We start from the raw sequence: 19,456 nt of genomic DNA on the forward strand, positions 1-19,456 counted from the left end.
TCAGCTCAGTTATTTTAACTGTGGCTTTGGGTGTTGGGTTTCTGTCAATTATTTTATTGTGAGGTTTAACCAGGAAAAACACACTGCATAACACATCATTTACAAACCTGTTTCTACGGCTTCACATAGTTGGAAAATTTACATTTTAATGAACATGTATGGCATTACAGGCCACCTGTACATGTATGTTCCAACATACAACATGCCTTTGACATTTAGGGGCATATTTATCAAGGGTTGAATTCCTAAGACCCACTGAAATTGAGTCTAAATTTTTTTTTGGTTGAATAAGTCAGTTTTCAAATCGAATCATATGAATTGAAGGAATAGCGCTTTCAAGCGAATTCCCCAAAACAACTTTGATTTTTTTTAAAAAAATTGACTCCAAATAGGTTCTAGGAGGTCCCCCATAGGCTAAAACAGCAATTCGGCAGGCTTTAGATGGCAGATGGTCGAAGTGGAATTTTTAAAGAGACAGTACATGATAAATTTTCTAATTTTTTTCAAATTCGAATCGGATTTGGACTATTCCTAGTTTAAGTACACAAAAAATAGCTCAAAATTCAAATTTTTTCATTCGAAAATTCACCTCGACCTTTGATAAATCTGCCCCTAGAATCGCCATTTGTGGACAGAGTAATTATTATAATATAAATCTAGCTTACTAAGGTCTTCATACTTGCTTATGGAATTAGGGTTACAAAAAACTATATGAAAACTAATACAACACACCATAACTGACATAAAAAGAGAATTAGTCTATCAGGAAGAGAAAGCTCTATGAAGGGCTTTAAAGGACCAGTAGTATTATAAATTTAAACATTCTTTTTTTGTTTGCGTTTAAAGTTTGTATCTCTCAATTCAGCACATAAAATAAACTATTTCTGGTAAGAAATGTCCTATCTTATATGAAAAAGGAATCTGATTCTTTCTGTTTAAAAACTAACCCATTGTATTCTACAGAGCATATCTGCTGCATAAACATGAACATTTTTGTCCTATTCAGCTTGAATTTGTGCCCCATAGAAACACAGTCCCTAATTTATGCAACCTAAAGTGATGTTGCTGAAGCAAGCACAATATTTACCAGTGTAGGGTAAAAGTACATTCTATTTAGATTATACAAAACCCTTTCATTCTTTGTTGTTACTGGTCCTTTAAATACCATACTAGATAAAGTGCATTGTGCATATGGTTTCAATGTGTTGTCTCCAGACTACTTCAGGCTTCACCTGTGTGAACAATTCCTACCAAAATTACATTCAGGATTACTAATGTCTGCAAAAAAATTTCAATTACAAATTTTAAATGGCAGAAGTCCCTTGCATTTTGAAAAAAAATTGAATATGAGTGCAATAAAAGGCAGCAGTGATAAAGGCCTTAACCATACAGACAAGATAACTATTTATAAAAAGTATTCAAAGTATTTATACAAATAGAAAAGCTTTATTCACTGTATCATAAATATAAAAAACATTTCTAACCACACACTCCAACAGCCTTGTGCGTTTCATTCCTTCCTTGCAAAAACGCTTTAAAGCTTTTTATGATGTGAATAAAACTTTTCTGTTTTTTAATATTTTGAAGTGTAGGATTATTTTGTCTGCAAAAAACTTTTATTTATATATTTTTATGTAGCCTCCATAACAGGTAATGGCATATCAATAGAGGAAGCTGCTCTTCTACCTGAGAGCAAGCGGGGGACATTTAGGGGCCTATTTATCATGCCGTATAAAAAATGGATAAAAACATTACTGGTAATTGTCCATAACAACCAATCAGCAATTAGATTTCAACAGTTAGAAAATAGAAGCAAATATATGATTGTTTGGGGTGTTAGTGGTTCCATATGCTCCAAGCCCATCAGAAGGGTTTTTGCATAGTGTCCAGCATGATGTAGTTACACCACTAGTAATAACAGGTGTTATAACCAGAATAATGGCGTTAAATAAATGTATGCCTAATAATTTAATTTATATGAGAAACATTACTCTATACAATTACAGTAGCTCAGTTGGGAAACTGTTCTGTTTTACATGCAAAATGTTATAAGAAAATAAAGTAATCTTTGATAACTGTGTTCAGTATTTGTACATGACTTACAAGGTTGTTATATCCCAGAGCAATTAGGGCTTGTTTCAGGTTATCAAATTTCTCTCTATTCTGAGTACTTGCTAATAATGATGTTGTATCCTCCGGTACATTCTGGTTCAGATACCTGTGCAGTGAAAAAAAGAAAGCTGCTGTCAAATACCGTTATGCTATAATTATTTATTAGTATCATAGTAAAAATAGATTTAAAAATATACACCTTCAGTATATTCATTTTCATTATGATAGGAACACCTCTCTAGAATCGTCTTAGTTTACCACAATTTAACTTACATTTTAATATAAAGAATAAGGTTACATGACAAACTTTTGCATCAAATACTTTTGTAGCATCTCTGTTTCTTGTACTCGGTGTTGAAAATTGTACACATTTTCCATATGATCACTGTTATTCATTTTTACTTACTCTGATTGGTTAAGGCCCCATGAGTCAAATATAATTTGTGAGCAATGCTTAAGTAAACAGTTGGGTCAATATAGATTCACACTTTCAGCACACAATTTTATAGACACAGAAAACCCTTAGCAAACACAAAAGTCATTTATTGTCCACTCACTAAACAACCCCGTTATCTATATAATGTGAATACTAGTTAATATTTTTTCACCCACAACTCAACTTAATAAGAAAAATAATGCATGTATTATGTCTTATAGCCCAGCAAACATTTTTGGCTGAGTTTTAATTTCTATAATGCACATCCTAATACAGAAACGAAAATTAAAGTAAAATTCTAAAAACCATGGCTGGAGAAGCATGAAGCAAAGTTGCTTACCGTATGATTAATTGATTGCATTTACATTATATTAAAGGGGAACTAGAGTGACAGTTTAATATAAGCTTTATCTCATAGAAATTAATTAATATAATTAATATAAGCTTTATCTCATAGAAATTAATTAATCAGTTGAAAAATCTGTACTTCTGTAATAATCAAGATGTTATTCACTGACCCTTTCTAGCAATCTGTCTCTCTACACGTAGGAGCCAGAGTTAGATTTTGAGTCAGAGTTAGGTCCAAACATCTTTTGGGGGTGTTCCCTTTGCTTAGCAAATGTATTACGGCTCACTCAAATAAGTGACTCCATCTCGAACAAAATGTAACATAATAACACTGGCACAAATTCTGCATGTAGAGAGACGGGATTCCTGTCAATTATTTTGAAAGCAAGAGTTCTCGTACATATTCTAGGCAAAGGGAGTCCCGCTAAAGCATGTATTAGGCTTAACTGTTGATCAAAATTTGACTGACCTTCTGCATGAAGAGATACAGATAGTGACGAACAAATTCTTTCATTGGCCATGGAAAAACTTGCACTAAAAAAAAGTTGCAGAGACAAAAATTTCCCCATAAGTAAAATGGCTATTGTATAATTCATTTGGACAAAAAAGTCGCCATATGAAAAATGCCCATTGACTTTAATGCATTTGGACAAAAAAGTCACAGAGACAAAAAATTTTGCCATCAGAAAAAACTCCCATTGACTTTAATGCATTTGGAGCAAGAAAAATTGTCGCACATGTAAAAGATTGTCATGTGTAAAAAATTTTTGAAGCCCCTTGACTTTAGTGCATTTTGCAAATTTTTCGACAAAGCGAAACGGGACAGATTTGCTCATCACTAGATACAGATTGCTGAAAGGGGGGATACTAAAAAAACAGCTTGATTATTACAGAATGGTACAACCTTTTAATTGATTATATTTAGATTTTCCATAGATTAAGCTGATATTTAATTTTCATTTTTAATTTTCATTTTTGTTATAGTTCCTCTTTTTTGCTTTGTATCATAAAATGTAACTTCTGTTTGAGTTGGGATGACCTGTTGCTACTATACAGTAATAGAAAAATTAATGCAAATTTGCCACAGTCAGCAACTGATGTTTTCTATTAGTTCTCTTGTTCCAGTTTGTGCGGTTCTAATTATTAACAATTTTCCACTAAATTTGTGGCCATCTGCCTAAATGGCCCACAGTCAACATTACTAAGGCTACGATACAGTACAGTAAGCACTCTAATGTCCTTTAAGGGCTTAACTGGACATAGTAAATGTTTACCTGAAAATACATTAGTTACAGTGTGTCTTAGAAATATATTTAAACAAACAAAGCATGTGCAAGTTTGCTGTGGACAAAATTGGACAATAAAACACACAATGACAAAAGATTTATTTTTTATTTAGAAAAAATAATACCAAACCACAGGAACAGTAGTATTATAGTGCTACCAAAATAGTGTGATTCCCTGATAAATAGGCAGATAATGTAATTATGAATTATATACATAGGGGCATATTAACTAAAGAACAAATTGTGTTTTTCTGGGGAATTTTCGCTAAATAGACAATTTTCATATTTACAAGAAGATGAGAAACACACTTCGCTAGGGCAAATGATTGTAAATCCGCTAATGTGAAAAATGCTCTGTACATTGAAACACAGATGAAGCTAATTTATTGTAGACTTTTGGCCAGACTATTACATAATTTTTTCGGTAGGTGAATGGTGTGAATGGTTGATATTAAAAAAACTGTGCTCCATCTGTACTTTCTCTGCAGTTCCATGTCACATTGAGTCTTTTTTTACATCCTTTTTATACTAAACATGTACATGCCCAGTAAGCACTTACAGCAGCCCAGGGCAAACTTAAAATCTACAGGGTAACCCTGGCGCTACCGCCACCTCCAATCCAGCAAAATAATTGCGTGCACATTTCACTCTCACTATGATGGCAACTAGTATGTGGGAAAAAGTTGTAGCCCCAACTTGATATAGGTATTACCGAGGGCAGTGAGCATGTTCCTGTTAGTGTCAAGTGGTGTCTCCTTATCATTATAGTGATATAAAAGGCAGAGGAACAGCTGTGTTGCCCCATTTTACATTTTGCAACGGACCAGAAAAAAATGGTGTAACGCACGGAAAAATATAAAATCAGGTTTATATATTATGAATTACATATTGGTGGGACCACAAAAAAATCTGTGTAAAATGACAGGAAACAAAGTCGGGGATGTAAAATTCAGGTTTCTCTGTACTTAGAAGAATACTTTTTACGTTTACTAAATATTTGCATACGTTCCCAAATTACAGGGCTGCTTAAACTTACTTGATATATTGTGTATTACTGCAAGGGAAGTGTGAATGCCAGTTAGGTTGAGATTGGGAACATGTTCAGAGGAGAATCAGGCAACAATGCATATAAGAACCTACAGTATACTTGTTGTATATGCTGCTGTTATATAAACTATTAAGATCTGAGACAAAATATTATTAGCTACAGTTTAAATATGTCAATAAATATTACTTTTTTTTGGGAGCCAATGTAACAATGGAGTGTGCTCACACACTCTAAATGGAACATATCTAAGTGGAAAATATGACTATGTTAAGCACATAAGCGTATTATTTACACTGATCATCTACAAAGGTAGGTCCTATAACAATAAATTAAGGATAATTCTGATTAGATACTTTCTGTTTTCGAGAAAAATGCATTGGTGATTAGTATGAGTTTGACATTAAGGTAGTCAGTATGGCCTTTGCAGGAAACTGCCATATTCGATGCCCATGGAAAAATAGAATAACCCCTTTTTTAAAGTATGCATGGACATAAATGTATTTTACATATATCTACATTAAATAATAGTAAGGGGCTTTGAGTTACCTATGTGCAGACAAACTCTTGAGGTATAAGTTGAACTTTTCTTCATCAGATAATCCATCCATCATAAAATAGAAAATAAGGAAATTGCTTTGTCCTGGTGGGTAACTGAGGAGACGGGACTTCTCCAGCATATATGTGTACACTCTGGCTGGAATAAAAATGAATACAATAAAAACTATACATCACATGATACCCAACATCATCTACTGTTATTCCCCATGCTGATATAGCTATTCTGCTAAAAAATATTTTTGATGGGTTGCATGAAACATTTATAAAAAAACAGAATGTTATACATGGTCCAATGGTTTCAATAATTAATCCATAATTCACTAGACTAAATACAGGCAAAAGAGCGGCTGTCTGAGCAAAAATGTATTTTAGGGAGAAATATAGCATCAGTGTGAAGGTGGACATAACTGCAGAAGTCTGTTCTGGCTGTTTTGCTTTCATTTACTGTACCTACAGAAATTATAGTTGGCACATACACTCAGGAAAGCACAAAACTATAATATGTTATGTACTAGGAGCAGTGCACACTGAAAAATGCAATCAGTTCAGAAAACCGAACAAAATAAAGACAATACTTTTCAGGAGAAACAACAAAATATCTGAATGGAGCAGTAGAGAAGCATTCTGTAACTGCTTCAGCTATTGGATTATTACACATGAAATGTGATCATTTATCTTCCTGCCATAAGCCATGCCTCCCTGAATAACTATTACAGCTCCACACCAGTGACTAATTCGCCCTGTGTAAATTCTGCTTTTAGAAACATCTTCAACGTGGATTTTCTGGGTGTACACTGGATGTTTTATCTGCTATACAGAACATCTTGCAAAAAAAGGAACTGTTTGAATAGCTTAAGAGTTGTTTTTATAGATGCAGATTGCTTCTATTCCTCTGCAGGTCAGGTATAGTGCCAGCCACCACAGTTTCATGTGGTCACCCTCCAGCTTAGAGGAGAATAATGTACAGTATTATTATTATTATTATTATTATTATTAACATGTATTTATATAGCGCCAACATATTGCGTAGCACTGTAAAGTAAATGTGATTATACAAATAAATCACATGAATTATATACATAGAACATATTTAGTAACAAACATCACAATCAATACAGGTACAAAAAGGTGAGAAAGGCCCTATGCATAGGCATACACTCTAAAGGGAAGGGAGTAATACACAAGGTGTGGGAGTGGACAAGATCGAATTAAGTGGGTGAGAAATGTGGTACTGTATGTGGTGTTGCGTTTGGTAGTTAACCAGAGTGAGGGTAGGCTTCTCGAAAGAAGTGCGTTTTAAGAGATTTCTTGAAAGCAGAAAGGTTGGGAGATGTCGGACAGACCGTGGGAGAGAGTTCCAGAGGAGGGGTGCAGCCCTTGCAAAGTCTTGAATGCGAGCATGTGAGGAGTTAATGAGAGAAGAGTTGAGTAGCAGGTCAGTAGAGGAGCGTAGTAAGCGATTGGGTGAGTATATAGAGATGAGTTCAGAGATGTAGGGTGGGGCAGAGTTATGAAGTGCTTTGAAAGTCAGTGTCATTAATTTGAATTTGATTCTGAAAGGTAACGGAAGCCAGTGCAGGGATTGACAAAATGGCGAGGCAGAGGAGGAGCGGTTGCTGAGGTATATGAGTAGGATGACATCCTCCTTCTCAGATAGTAAAGCCAGACCAGAGATCCCTCTGGGATTTTAGAGTGACTGCAGAGGGTTATATTTTATGTATTATGAGGAGCAAGATCTAGTAGCACCTATAGTAATGCAGATATGGAATCTATGAGGATTTTTTTTGTCTTAGAACTCCAAAGCAGGTTAAGTAGGTGCTTGCCCCGTCAATGCTGGAACAAAGGTGAAAAGGGAAAGTCATTGGTGTTATCTTCTATATCCACTGATGGTTATATTGTTAATAATGTAGACATATGAAACATGACTTTTTATTTCCTCTGTTGCTTACTATAGATTGTGATGGCTCATGGAATTGAGAGTTGATATGTAGACCATGCTGTTATCCTGCTAGCGTCATAAATTAGGATCCTTCATAGCAGTTGAGTAATGTGCATTTTGCCAGATCTTCTTAAACAAAGGGTTATTACATGAAATTTGAGGAGCAGAAAACCAAGCTGCTAAAAAGGTTATCTGAATATGTGACCGCTCTTTGTACTGTGCAAACATTGATAGGGTCATCTTATATATTATCCACTGTTGTGATGATTTTGAATTTGATATCCATAGCAGACACAAGAAAACAGAGGAAGCAGATTATTAAATGGTGATTGATTCCTCTGATTTTTATGTCTTTTTAAACTGCACAGATGTGAATCATGTGATTTAAATGTTCTGGTGAAGTCAGCAATCTGAAAATACAATACTAAGGGGCCTATTTATTCAACCTCAATTTTTGGTCAAGGTTTTTAGGGAGAAAAAACTGCGATTTGTAGAGATTTATCCTACCCCAAAACTGCTAAAAATCCAAATCCGAAAAAAACTGTCACGGTCATGTAGAAGTCAATGTCAGATGTCCCTGAAGTTGTTTCTTGATATCGTGATCTGCACTGTATATTCTGAAAAAGTTGGGAGTTTTATCTGATAATCGAAATCGAAATGTGTTTTTGCAGCAAAAATTCAATAAGATCAAGTTTTCGGAGCGTCAGTTGTACGATATGAAATGAACCTCTTTTGTTTACTGATAAATGAGTTCAATTCATGGAAGGAATGGTATGCTTTGTTTTCATAAAAAAAAAAATTAGATAAATTTGTGTTTTAGTAAATAAGCCCCTTGTTTTAGTGTTGTATCTGAAAAATACTTGACAGACAAGCAATGCAGAGAGACTTTGCAATCATAGACTGTGTATGACATTATGTGTGTTTGTCTGCCATCCTGTGGTTGGTAATTGTATATCTCTTTCTATTGCTTGAATGCAAAGGGCATACCAGGATACTGAATGTTTCTGATATATCAATAGCATTAAGATGTGCCTGTTCTTCATAATTGCACAAAAGATAAAAAAAAATTATGCAACACTGAAAATGCTGTCGCAGGAATAAATTAAAATAATGAGCAAATTTACCTTAAAAGATTTTTTGCTAAATGTTTGTACAGGTATAGGACCTGTTATCCAGAATGCTCGGGACATGGGGCTTTCCGGATTATTCCATAATTTGTATCTTCATACCTTAAGTCTACTAGAAAATTATGTAAACATTACATAAACCCAATAGGCTGGTTTTGCTTTCAATAAGGATTAATTATATCTTAGTTTGGATCCTGTACAAGCTACTGTTTTATTATTACAGAGAAAAAGGAAAGCATTTTTAAAATTGTGGATTATTTGGATAAAATTGAGTATGGGAGATGGCCATTCCTCAATTTGGAGCTTTCTGGATAACGGGTTTCCGGATAACGGATCCCATACCTGTACTGAAAATGTTCAAACATATATGAGGAGCAATTGAAAAACTGTGTTTGATCTTACCTCCTGATAGAGTTTGTTTCTTTTCACAAAATTGTAGCTCAAGGAATTTAATGAAACGACTAGAGAAATTATTAATTGATGTTCTGGCATGTCCAAAAGCCTCTAAAATGCAATTTACCTGCAATGCCAAAATAGATAAAAGAAATAAAAACATAGACAATAGAAATAAAAACCAGAAAATCATTTGTGAAAGATTTCTTAAACAAAGAAATGTACCAAAAGTGATTGGTTTATCATTTATGCTATACTTTTCTGCCCTGTCCAGGCCGAGTTCCCATCCCTTTAATATATACAATCCTTAACAACTTCTCTTTAAGTGGTATTAAAATTACTACAATCAGCGATGGGATACCCTGCGCACAAAACTCAAATTTCAGGTATAGGCGAAATTTATAACTACAGAGAGAGAGTAGGGGAAGCAAATTGCCTCTCTGCAATATAATAAGTGGCCAGTCCACAATTATACACACAGGGGTTGAGGATGAAAGGATAGAAGCATTGGGATTAAGAGGCGTGGGGACCTATTTATGGCAGCAGTGCTCTTTTTATAACAATCTTGGTGGGCAGGGGCCCAACTGCACAATTTTTGCTGGGGCCTATAGGTTTTTTGCAACACTACTGAACATGGCCTAACATAGGCACTCATTTTCAATTAATCTGCAAACTGCACTGGTACAGTTTTGCTCCTATGTTACTAAACAAGCTTATGCTGACCACTGATGGCAGGTGTTAAATGCAGATATCCTTATATTTGTTTCAGTAATAAAATAGATATTTAATTATGGAAAAAAAACAATCATAATCACTGAGGATGTACCGACACAATAAATACACATCAGGAGTGGTACTCTGCAGGTCCTACCAGTCTTGGTGTCTGTGATCTGGACAAATAAAGACTTCCCATAAATGTCTTACAGAAAATGGTTTACTGTATATTTTATATTTTGTTACGGTGCACTTATTAAAGGCCTATGAATAAAGCATTTGAATTGTAAAAAATAAACAAAGTAGTAGTGGTAACCCTAAATCCTAAAACACAGGCAACCAATAAAACTTTAGAGATGGTTTTACCATTGACACCTATTCAACCATGTCCACGTGCTGCCCTTTCTAACTACCCTAAGCTGCCTCTCACCTCTGAGGTTAGCTCTTAAATTCTCATCTACGGTATCCCCTACCTTATCCTAGCAAGGCACAGTTTCCCTTCTGGACTGGCTTCCAAAGGCTGCCCTGCCTTCAGATATTATCAGGCCAAAGAGGATACAGACTTCCTGAACTAGGACTTCCCTGCTTTAGAAGGTCCTATAGGGGACCACCTGCTGGCCAAACTAAATATTGCCTAAACACACATATATACTGTATATATATATCTATATATTTTTTTCCATATGGAACTTGATTATTATTAAGAGAGTTAGTTGGTTTCCACCAAAAAGTGGTTGTCCTTCTCCTTACAGTATGTCAGCCCAATGCCCTAAATTTAGAATGATAACACTCTAACCATGTTTCCTAAGGAGTATTTCAGTAACTCCTTCACGGAGTGCCCCATCTAACACGTAGGGATTATAGGGCCCTTTTATAAAAATGCAGTGACGACAAAAACAGCAGGAGAAACATTAAATAGATATGTATTTTTAACTCTCAGTTGAGTTGAACTTCCGCTGAATGTAACCATCATATGAATCAGTATAACAGGATATGCCAAATATATATGGTATAGACCTGGAGAAGTCCAGTAAAATCAAAGGAAGAATCTTTTTGTGAACATGCTCATTCATCCAAGTCATGTATACCTGTATCTGTAGAAACCAAATCCAATCAACTGGACTTGCTGTGTTTTTCTTGAAAAAGTTTCACCAGTCATCCAACTGGCTTTCTCAATGCAGAATTGTGAAAGCCAGTTGGATGACTGGTAAAACATCTTCAAGAAAAACACAGAAAGTCCAGTGGTTTTATTTATTTATACAGATACAAAGGAAGAATCAGTTTTTTTCTTTTTTTTTAAAAAAAAAGTGTAAAATTGTATAATAACATGTGAGTTCTATAACAATGCACATTTGTAATACATGCTCATTTTTACTCACTTTTTCACCACAAAAATACATACATATTTACATACATATTTTTTCACATATAAGGGCACACAGGGTTAGAATGATATTTTTTTCTTTCACTTACAAAACAAATATTCCTTTGTGGAACTGTGGTAGTAAGGCATTTTTGGGCAGACTTTATTCGTCCAGATCACAGACACCTAGGACCTGAAGAGTACCACTACTGATGTGTATTTATTGTGTCACTACATCCTCAGTGATTATGAGCTTTTTTTCCATAATTAAGTATCTATGGTATTACTGAAACCACTATAAGGATATCTTCTTTTTACATTAGTGGTCAGCATAAGCTTGTTTAGAAACATAGGAGCTAAATTGTACCAGTGCAGTTGGCAGATTAATTGAAAATTAGTGCCTATGTTAGACCATGTTCAGTGGTGTTGCAAAAAACCCAGCACAAATTTTGCAGTTGGGCCCCTGCCCACCAAGATTGTTATAAAAAGAGCACTGCTGGCATAAATAGGTTCCCACGCCTCTTATTCCCAGGGCTTCTATCCTTTCATCCTCAATCCTTGTGTGTGCAATTGTGGATTGGCCACTTATATTGCAGAGAGGATATTTGCTCCCCTTGCTCTCTCTGTAGTTATACATCTGGCCTATACCTTAAATTTGAGTTTTGTGCCCGGGGTATCCCATTGCTGATTGTAGTAATATAAAGTTATTGGTTGAATGTCAAATGTAATTTGAAAAACCAAAAATATTAGCCAGTGTTGTAAATAAATATCAGCAACTTACGTGTTTAATCTTAGAATACAGTGAATTTTTGCTGGCTCCACACCTAAAGGCCAAATGTTTAACTATGTGCTTGCAAGATTCTGTCTTCCCAGAACCACTTTCTCCACTAAAATGAAATAGCATAAACTAGATCAATATTAAGGACAACATATTTTTACAATCATTTTTATAATTAAATAAAAGCATAAAACGTAGTCAGTGGCATAAATAAATGGCGCTTCAGATCCATCCCTTCAAAAATTGTTTGTTGGGGCCTGGCACACCAAAAATCCATAATGGACCCTCCTTCACCCACCTGCCAGCTTGCGTCCCTCGCTCCCTGCTTGCTTGTGTGGGTCAGAGGAGAAAGCAGCTGGGGAGGTGGGGATTTCTAAAACTACAGAGGAAGCAGACCTGGGTCCCATTGTCCAATGGGTCCCCCTGTGACTGCAGAGTCTGCTTCCTCTATAGTTACCTTCTATAGTTGGCGAATGTAGTTACTGTAGCTGCACTCTTCCTAGAAAAGAATCAACATACTGTAGTTGGGCTTTTTAATAGGAGCAGCAAAATGTAAACAATTCAGATGAAAGACTGTTTAGGGGGAAACATGCTAAATATATTGCAAATTTGCATTCCACTTATCATTTTCAATGTGTCTACCAACTTTTAAAAAAAAAACTGTGAAGAAATAGTTTACATAGTTTACGGCACCTCCTGTGCATTTTTACATTTGAGTTTTTTGAGCTTAATAAAAGCTTGAAGATTTGATGAGTTTCCTAAACTCTAATTTTAGTCCCTGTCCGAAATCCTTGAAATTGCCACAGAAACAGTAATAAAACACAATCCATTCAGACTAATAATTCATTCTTTCAAGAGCAACGAAGACTAGTACCACAGCACTGATGCTCAAAAGATACTAAAAAAAAAACACTTACTGCAGGTGAAGAACAATGTTGACAAACACATAAATAACTATAAAAAAATGAAAAGATTTCATACATTTCAACTACACATATCAGAGGAGTTCATATATACACATATGTGTGTGTGTATAGTTGAACCTGATATTTGCTTCTCTGCAAATCAACTAAAAAAGATAATTGAAGTGGGGATTTGTGGCTAAATGACTCAATTACATTTTTGCAATAGATCAAAGTGTAGCTAATTAATTTGGAATGCTCATGGAGTTGTCAATGTGACCTTTCTGCATTCAAAGTATAATGAGAGCATTCATTTCCTGAAAGCAATAAACATTTAGAATTTAAGATCATATGGTTTGCTGGATCCTGCTAGTTCATTCATCTAATAAAAACAAAACCCAAGCACACAGAGAACAATTTTTCACTACTCGTCCTTTCTTTTTCTCTCTAAGTCTTTCATCACTGAGATGAGATATAGATAAATAAATAGCTCCAATTACATACTGCACATATGTGTCATACAGCAGACAAAATTTGCAGGATCTGGATAATCTACTTCTTTAGAGGCTATGGGGCAAATTCACTAAGATTCGTAGTTGCGCCAGGCGCAACTTCGCCGCACTTCGCCGCACTTCGCCACACTTCGCCAGGCGTAGTTTCGCCAGCGCTCTGCAAATCCACTAAAATCCAAAGTTGCACACGGGTAGTGTAAGGTTGCAAAGTTTCCCTAGCGTTGATTCGCTAAGCGAAGCGAAGTTACGCTAGCGATGGTTAATTTGCATACGGCGCCAAATTCAAATTTCAATGGAGGAATACGTAGAATCACTACAAATGCCTGGGAAACCTTCAAAACATCAAATAATTTTTTTTTTTTTGCCCTACACATGTGCCCACTGTATAGTTAAGTTGCCATGAGTTAGGAAATGTAGGGGAGGAAGGAGGGGAGGCCCAAAAAAAATTTCGATCTTTTTCAGCCTATCACCCATAATATAGAAAAAACGGCAGCGTTTTTTGGGACTTAGAAAAAAATTTGAACTTTTTTTGAAGCAATCCCTATCTACTCTATTGCGCTTAGCCTGGTCTGAGGTGGCGAAGGAAGTCTAGCGTAAAAGGTAGCGTTCAGTACACTGCGCGCGTTAGTGAATTTGCGTAGTTACGTCCGTAGCGAAAATTCACCAGGCGTAAGGGTTCGAAGTAACACTAGCGAATTTACGCCAGCGTTCGTTAGTGAATTTGCGAAGTAACGAAAATGCCCAACGCTAGCGAATTGACGCTAGTGTTAGGCGCTTCGGCGCTTAGTGAATTTGCCCCTATATGGGGTTCCCCTACACACAGCATAGTCTGTGCCACTAGTATAGTGAGCCTCAATTGTAAAGCAAAGAGTTTACCAGAATAAAGATGAGTAAAACACACTAGAGAGAAAAGAGTTTTTTTGGGGAACTGAGAAAATACTGCATAAAACAGTGAGTTGTTTGGGTAAAAGGTCTGTTTTGTTAGACAAACAGTGTCCACAGAGATGCAGGATTCCCTGGTAGAAAGGACTGTTCACATTTTGCTACCCTGAAAGTTGGGTGCAATCTGCTGCTAGTGTGAGGAACTTTCATTGTGGATGTGAACATAAACCCACACATGATGTCTATTACCCCCAAATGCTTTTTGAGCTCTAATACTCTTCATTTTTAATTTGGCAATTGCCATATAGATTGACCAATAGAACACAATATTAAGAGCACTTATCACAGCTCTGATTTCATAGTTACTGGTTAGAATATTTTGGCCGTTAACAGTAAATGTAAAAATAAAATACAGGCATGGCACCTATTATCCAGAATGCTCGGGACCTACTGTTTTCCGGTTAATAGATCTTTCCATAATTTGGATCTTCATTCCTTAAGTCTACTAGAAGATATGTAAATATATATAAATATTAAACCCAATAGGCTGAATTTGTATTCAATACGGATGAATTGTATCTTAGGGTCAAGTACAAGGTACTGTTTTATTATTACTTACAGAGAAAAGTGAAATCATTTTTAAAAATGTGGATTATTTGGAGAAAATGGAGTCTATGGGAGATGGCTTTTCCATAATTCTGAGCATTCTGGATAATGGGTTTCCGGATAACGGATTTCATACCTGTATATAAAATAATCACAAAATGAAATCTGCTATTGTTTAGTGGCGGAAGTTTTCTGAAACATGTGAGTTGTGCTTATTTGTTCTTACAATAAGAAAGCAAACATAAAAGTCTATTGGAATTAAAAAAAAATAATTCATGTGACATGTCATCATATATGCCTGAGACCAAATTCTGAAAATGTTTTGTTACTCATTCCATGCTGTAACAATCATTTTCATAATTGCTTCAAGGGATTTTCTGTGAAATTGAAGTGGCAATCTTGGACCACAAAGAAATTAATTATGTAAATGCTAGACAGTCTGTACCTTAAGATAAAACACTGGGGTCTTCTCTCTTGGAAAAGCATATGATAAGCTCTCTCAGAACAAGCAAAAATGTGTGGGGGAAGAGAGGAGCATAAGCTTCCAGAGCTATTGTTGTATAATTGGGTAACCTGAAAAGAAAGCAACATTTAATGAGTTATTTCCAGCTTCCTTTACCCATACCCATTTTAACAGTAGGTAAGTATGACTGGAGAAAGGCTAGTTCAACAGTAATAGTATACAATTGGCTGGGATTGTAAAAGCAATGACATACATGTAATATATATATATATATATATATATATATATATATATATATATATATATATATATATATATATATATATATATATATATATATATATATATATATATATATATATATATATATAATTAATACACAAGAGCCATGAATATCTTGTACAATATAGCCTTATAAGCTGTGCTTAGGGAATAACATTTAGGGGCTGATTCACTAAATTCGAGTGAAGGATTCGAAGTAAAAAAACTTCGAATTTCGAAGCATTTTTTGGGCTACTTTGACCATCGAATGGGCTACTTCGACCTTCGACTACGACTTTGAATCGAAGGATTCGAACTAAAAATCATTCGACTATTCGACCATTCGATAGTAGAAGTACTGTCTCTTTAAAAAAAACTTCGACCCCCTAGTTCGGCAGATAAAAGCTACCGAAGTCAATGTTAGCCTATGGGGAAGGTCCCCATAGGCTTGCCTAAGTTTTTTTGATCGAAGGATATTCCTTCGATCGTTGGATTAAAATCCTTCGAATCATTCGATTCGAAGGATTTAATCGTTCGATCGAAGGAATAATCCTTCGATCGTTCGATCGAATTTTCTGCGCTAAATCCTTCGACTTCGATATTCGTAGTCGAAGGATTTTAATTCCTAGTCGAATATCGAGGGTGACTATTCTTAGACGCCGGCGACCGATTTTGCGTTTGACCCGAGTATAAACCGAGGTATAGTTTTTCAGCATATTTTGGGGGCTGAAAAACTCGGCTTATACTCGAGTATATACGGTACACAAAATAATTAATAGATATATAAAATTTTACAGTGACGTACTGAAACTTTTTGGGGGATTAATTGTCTCCACAGTCCTGGACTGTGCCCCTCCTTGTCTGTCCATAACTTGGGTGAGGAATCAGATACCAAGTGTACCAAGGGGAGGATTAATTCTTCCCTCAGGCCTGGACTGTGCCCTACCCCCTCTGTCCCTAACCCCTATGAGAAGGAAGGTGTTTATGGACATTATATTTGTCCAAGAAGACTTGCAGACCCATCTTAAAGGAAAACTAAAGCTTAACTAAAGCATCAACTTATATTACAGACCAACCTAATTTTCTGCTTGATAATTTGCAACAACTCCTAAGCTTAGCTTCTCAACAGCTGCTCAGACCCCACTGAGCATGTGAGTGTCACAGACTTTCCAAAATGGTGACCCCCTGTGACAAGTTTGAAGTCCTGCTGCTATTGACAAGCTGAAACTTTAGGCTGGTGCAATAAGTTCAGTATATAAAACATGGAATTATTAGCCATATTCATTTTTAGGGTTTAGTTCTCCTTTAAAGGCATCAAGGGTCTCTGCCATCACAGCATCACCAGGTAGAGCATTCCACATCCTTAATACCTGTAAAGTAGTCATTTTGTCAAGATTAAAATTGTGTCCTTTTCAATTGCTGTACTTTTCAATTCTCTGTGCTTTTTCCAGATCATTAATTTCCTTCCTATGTACCAATGCCTAGAACTAAATTAAATGTCCATGGCTACAATGAGCTTCTCTAGAGTTTACCCAGAATCAAACCTAGACACACATATTTTCACATTGTGAAAATAACTGATCATTTATTTCATTTTTATTTATATGTTTTTTTCTGCTGAAAATTAAAGGGATTCTGTCACGATTTTCTCACGAGTTTTATGGTGTTGTTTTTACTTCTAAATTACACTGTTTATACTGCAAATAATTCACTCTACCATATAAAATGTAATTCCTGAACCAGCAAGTGTATTTTTTTTAATTTATAATATTGACGTGTAGGCAGCCATTTCAGGTCATTTTGCCTGGTCATGTCCTTTTTTCAGAAAGAGCCAGCACTTTAGGATGGAACAGCTTTCTGACAGGCTGTTGTTTCTCCTACTTAATGTAACTGAATGTGTCACCTGGGTTAATACTATTGGGTGCTGTTTGTATATCTACCAGGGAGCTGTTATCCTGTGTCACGGGAACTGTTATCTGGTTACCTTCCCATTGTTCTGTTGTAAGGCTGCTGGGGGGGGGGGGTTTGATATAACTCCAACTTGCAGTACAGCAGTAAAGAGAGACTGAAGTTTATCAGAGCACAAGTCACATGACTGGGAGCAGCTGGGAAACTGACAATATGTCTAGCCCCATGTCATATTTCAAAATTAAATATAAAAAAATCTGTTTGCTCTTTTGAGAAATGGATTTCAGTGCAGAAGTCTGCTGGAGCAGCACTATTAACTGATGCTTTTGAAAAAAACACGTTTTCCCATGACAGTATCCCTTTAAATATATCAGAAAATTTAAAATGTCTTACCAGTGCTGAGTATATTGGGAGGTTCTTGTATGGATTAACAAGCAGAAGAATATTCCCGATGTAGGTCTAAAAGTAAATAACATAATACATATAGGTAAAGTGCATAATATTTATATTTTATACATTATATATTTTTCAACTATACAAATATGTTATCAGGTTTTTATTTTGCATAATCTTAGAAAAAGGAAGTTTTTATTGCAGGTTAACATCAACTTAATGTTTATGATCAAAAAAGAGCCCCTAAACCTGCTAGTTTTAAGTATTTCCTTATCTAGCATCTAATTTTTTAATTATGGATGCCTAAATATAAATATTTCTACCTTGTAGTCTTCACCTACAACTATACAAGAGATTACCCCTGCTTTAGGGCAAGGAGGGCTGAGTGCAGAGAAGGCCATGTCTCCTACCTGCAAAACATTTATAGTGTTGGCTCTAGCAGCCCCCCATCTCAGACAATCCCTTTTATAGCCCTGCAGAACACAGAAAATCACTCCATGGATGAAAATGGTTACAGTTTTTTATTTTACACATGAACAGAATTGCTTTTAAACATTATAATATAACGTATACAGCGCAAATAACTTACACCTTGACAAAAGCAACACACAAATGCTTTTCAAAGTTAATAACCCATGATTATGTTATCTTAAACCACTATATGCCATAGTGCCCCTCTATTCAACACTCTTGTAAATGTATAACTCCAAAGCAATTCATCTTACTGGACTTTTTCATTGTTTAAAATATATTACAACCCTCCTTATATACAGGAGTATGACATGTGCTCAAGTACATGCTCAATAGTGCTTCTAACAGCATTTTATAAGCATAGCCAATGTATCAATAACATAATCTGTCCTATGCTTGCCAAAATAAAGGCTTCAGCCCAGAACAATTTACAATTCCTATAACTAGAATGTATAGACCATACCCATGCGCCAATCAGTTTGAGTAAATGTATAATTTAAAGATTACACATTTATTTTAGAGTTTTTTATAATTAAGTTTTCAAGAAATCTAACAAAAAATGTGATTAAAAAACAGATCTTTTTGCATTGGATACATAACCACTACTGCAAATGTGTGTTTTTACTGTCTTGTTCTCCATTCTCGGTGCTGGTATCTGTTTCCTTTGAAAGATCTCCTTTTTCTGTTGCCTGGAATAATAAATGAGTGAAGCTTTTGCTGTTTAGGCATGGTGTGAAACTGAGTGATGTCCCTGTTTTTATCCTTCTGTGTTTCCATTAGGACAGCGTAAATACAGATGTTTTGAGAGTCATAAGGCAAGTGTATGGCAACAAATCACCATGCTGTAAGGAAAGTAACAAAAATCAGATTATCCAATGTAGTCTGGTATGAACACAATGAATAAAGTAAGGGTTGTCTACAAAATAAGGTTTTAGCACAGTAAGTTAATTCAGCCC

General features: G+C 35.5%; 1 protein-coding gene across 1 annotated transcript in view; it reads right to left on the bottom strand.

Annotated features, from left to right (window-relative positions):
* The window catches only part of myo16.L (myosin XVI L homeolog), a 156,092-nt gene that overhangs the window by 71,823 nt on the left and 64,813 nt on the right, over positions 1–19,456 (bottom strand). The window contains exons 12-17 of the mRNA XM_041582398.1: positions 18,030–18,095; positions 15,450–15,577; positions 12,106–12,211; positions 9,257–9,374; positions 5,777–5,924; positions 2,104–2,218 (exon numbers count right to left, since the gene is read on the bottom strand). Coding sequence (XP_041438332.1) covers positions 2,104–2,218; positions 5,777–5,924; positions 9,257–9,374; positions 12,106–12,211; positions 15,450–15,577; positions 18,030–18,095 — 681 coding nt within the window. The remainder of the gene's footprint in view (positions 1–2,103; positions 2,219–5,776; positions 5,925–9,256; positions 9,375–12,105; positions 12,212–15,449; positions 15,578–18,029; positions 18,096–19,456) is intronic.

The sequence above is a fragment of the Xenopus laevis genome, chromosome 2L (assembly GCF_017654675.1).
Source record: "Xenopus laevis strain J_2021 chromosome 2L, Xenopus_laevis_v10.1, whole genome shotgun sequence".
Classification (NCBI taxonomy): Eukaryota; Metazoa; Chordata; class Amphibia; order Anura; family Pipidae; genus Xenopus; species Xenopus laevis.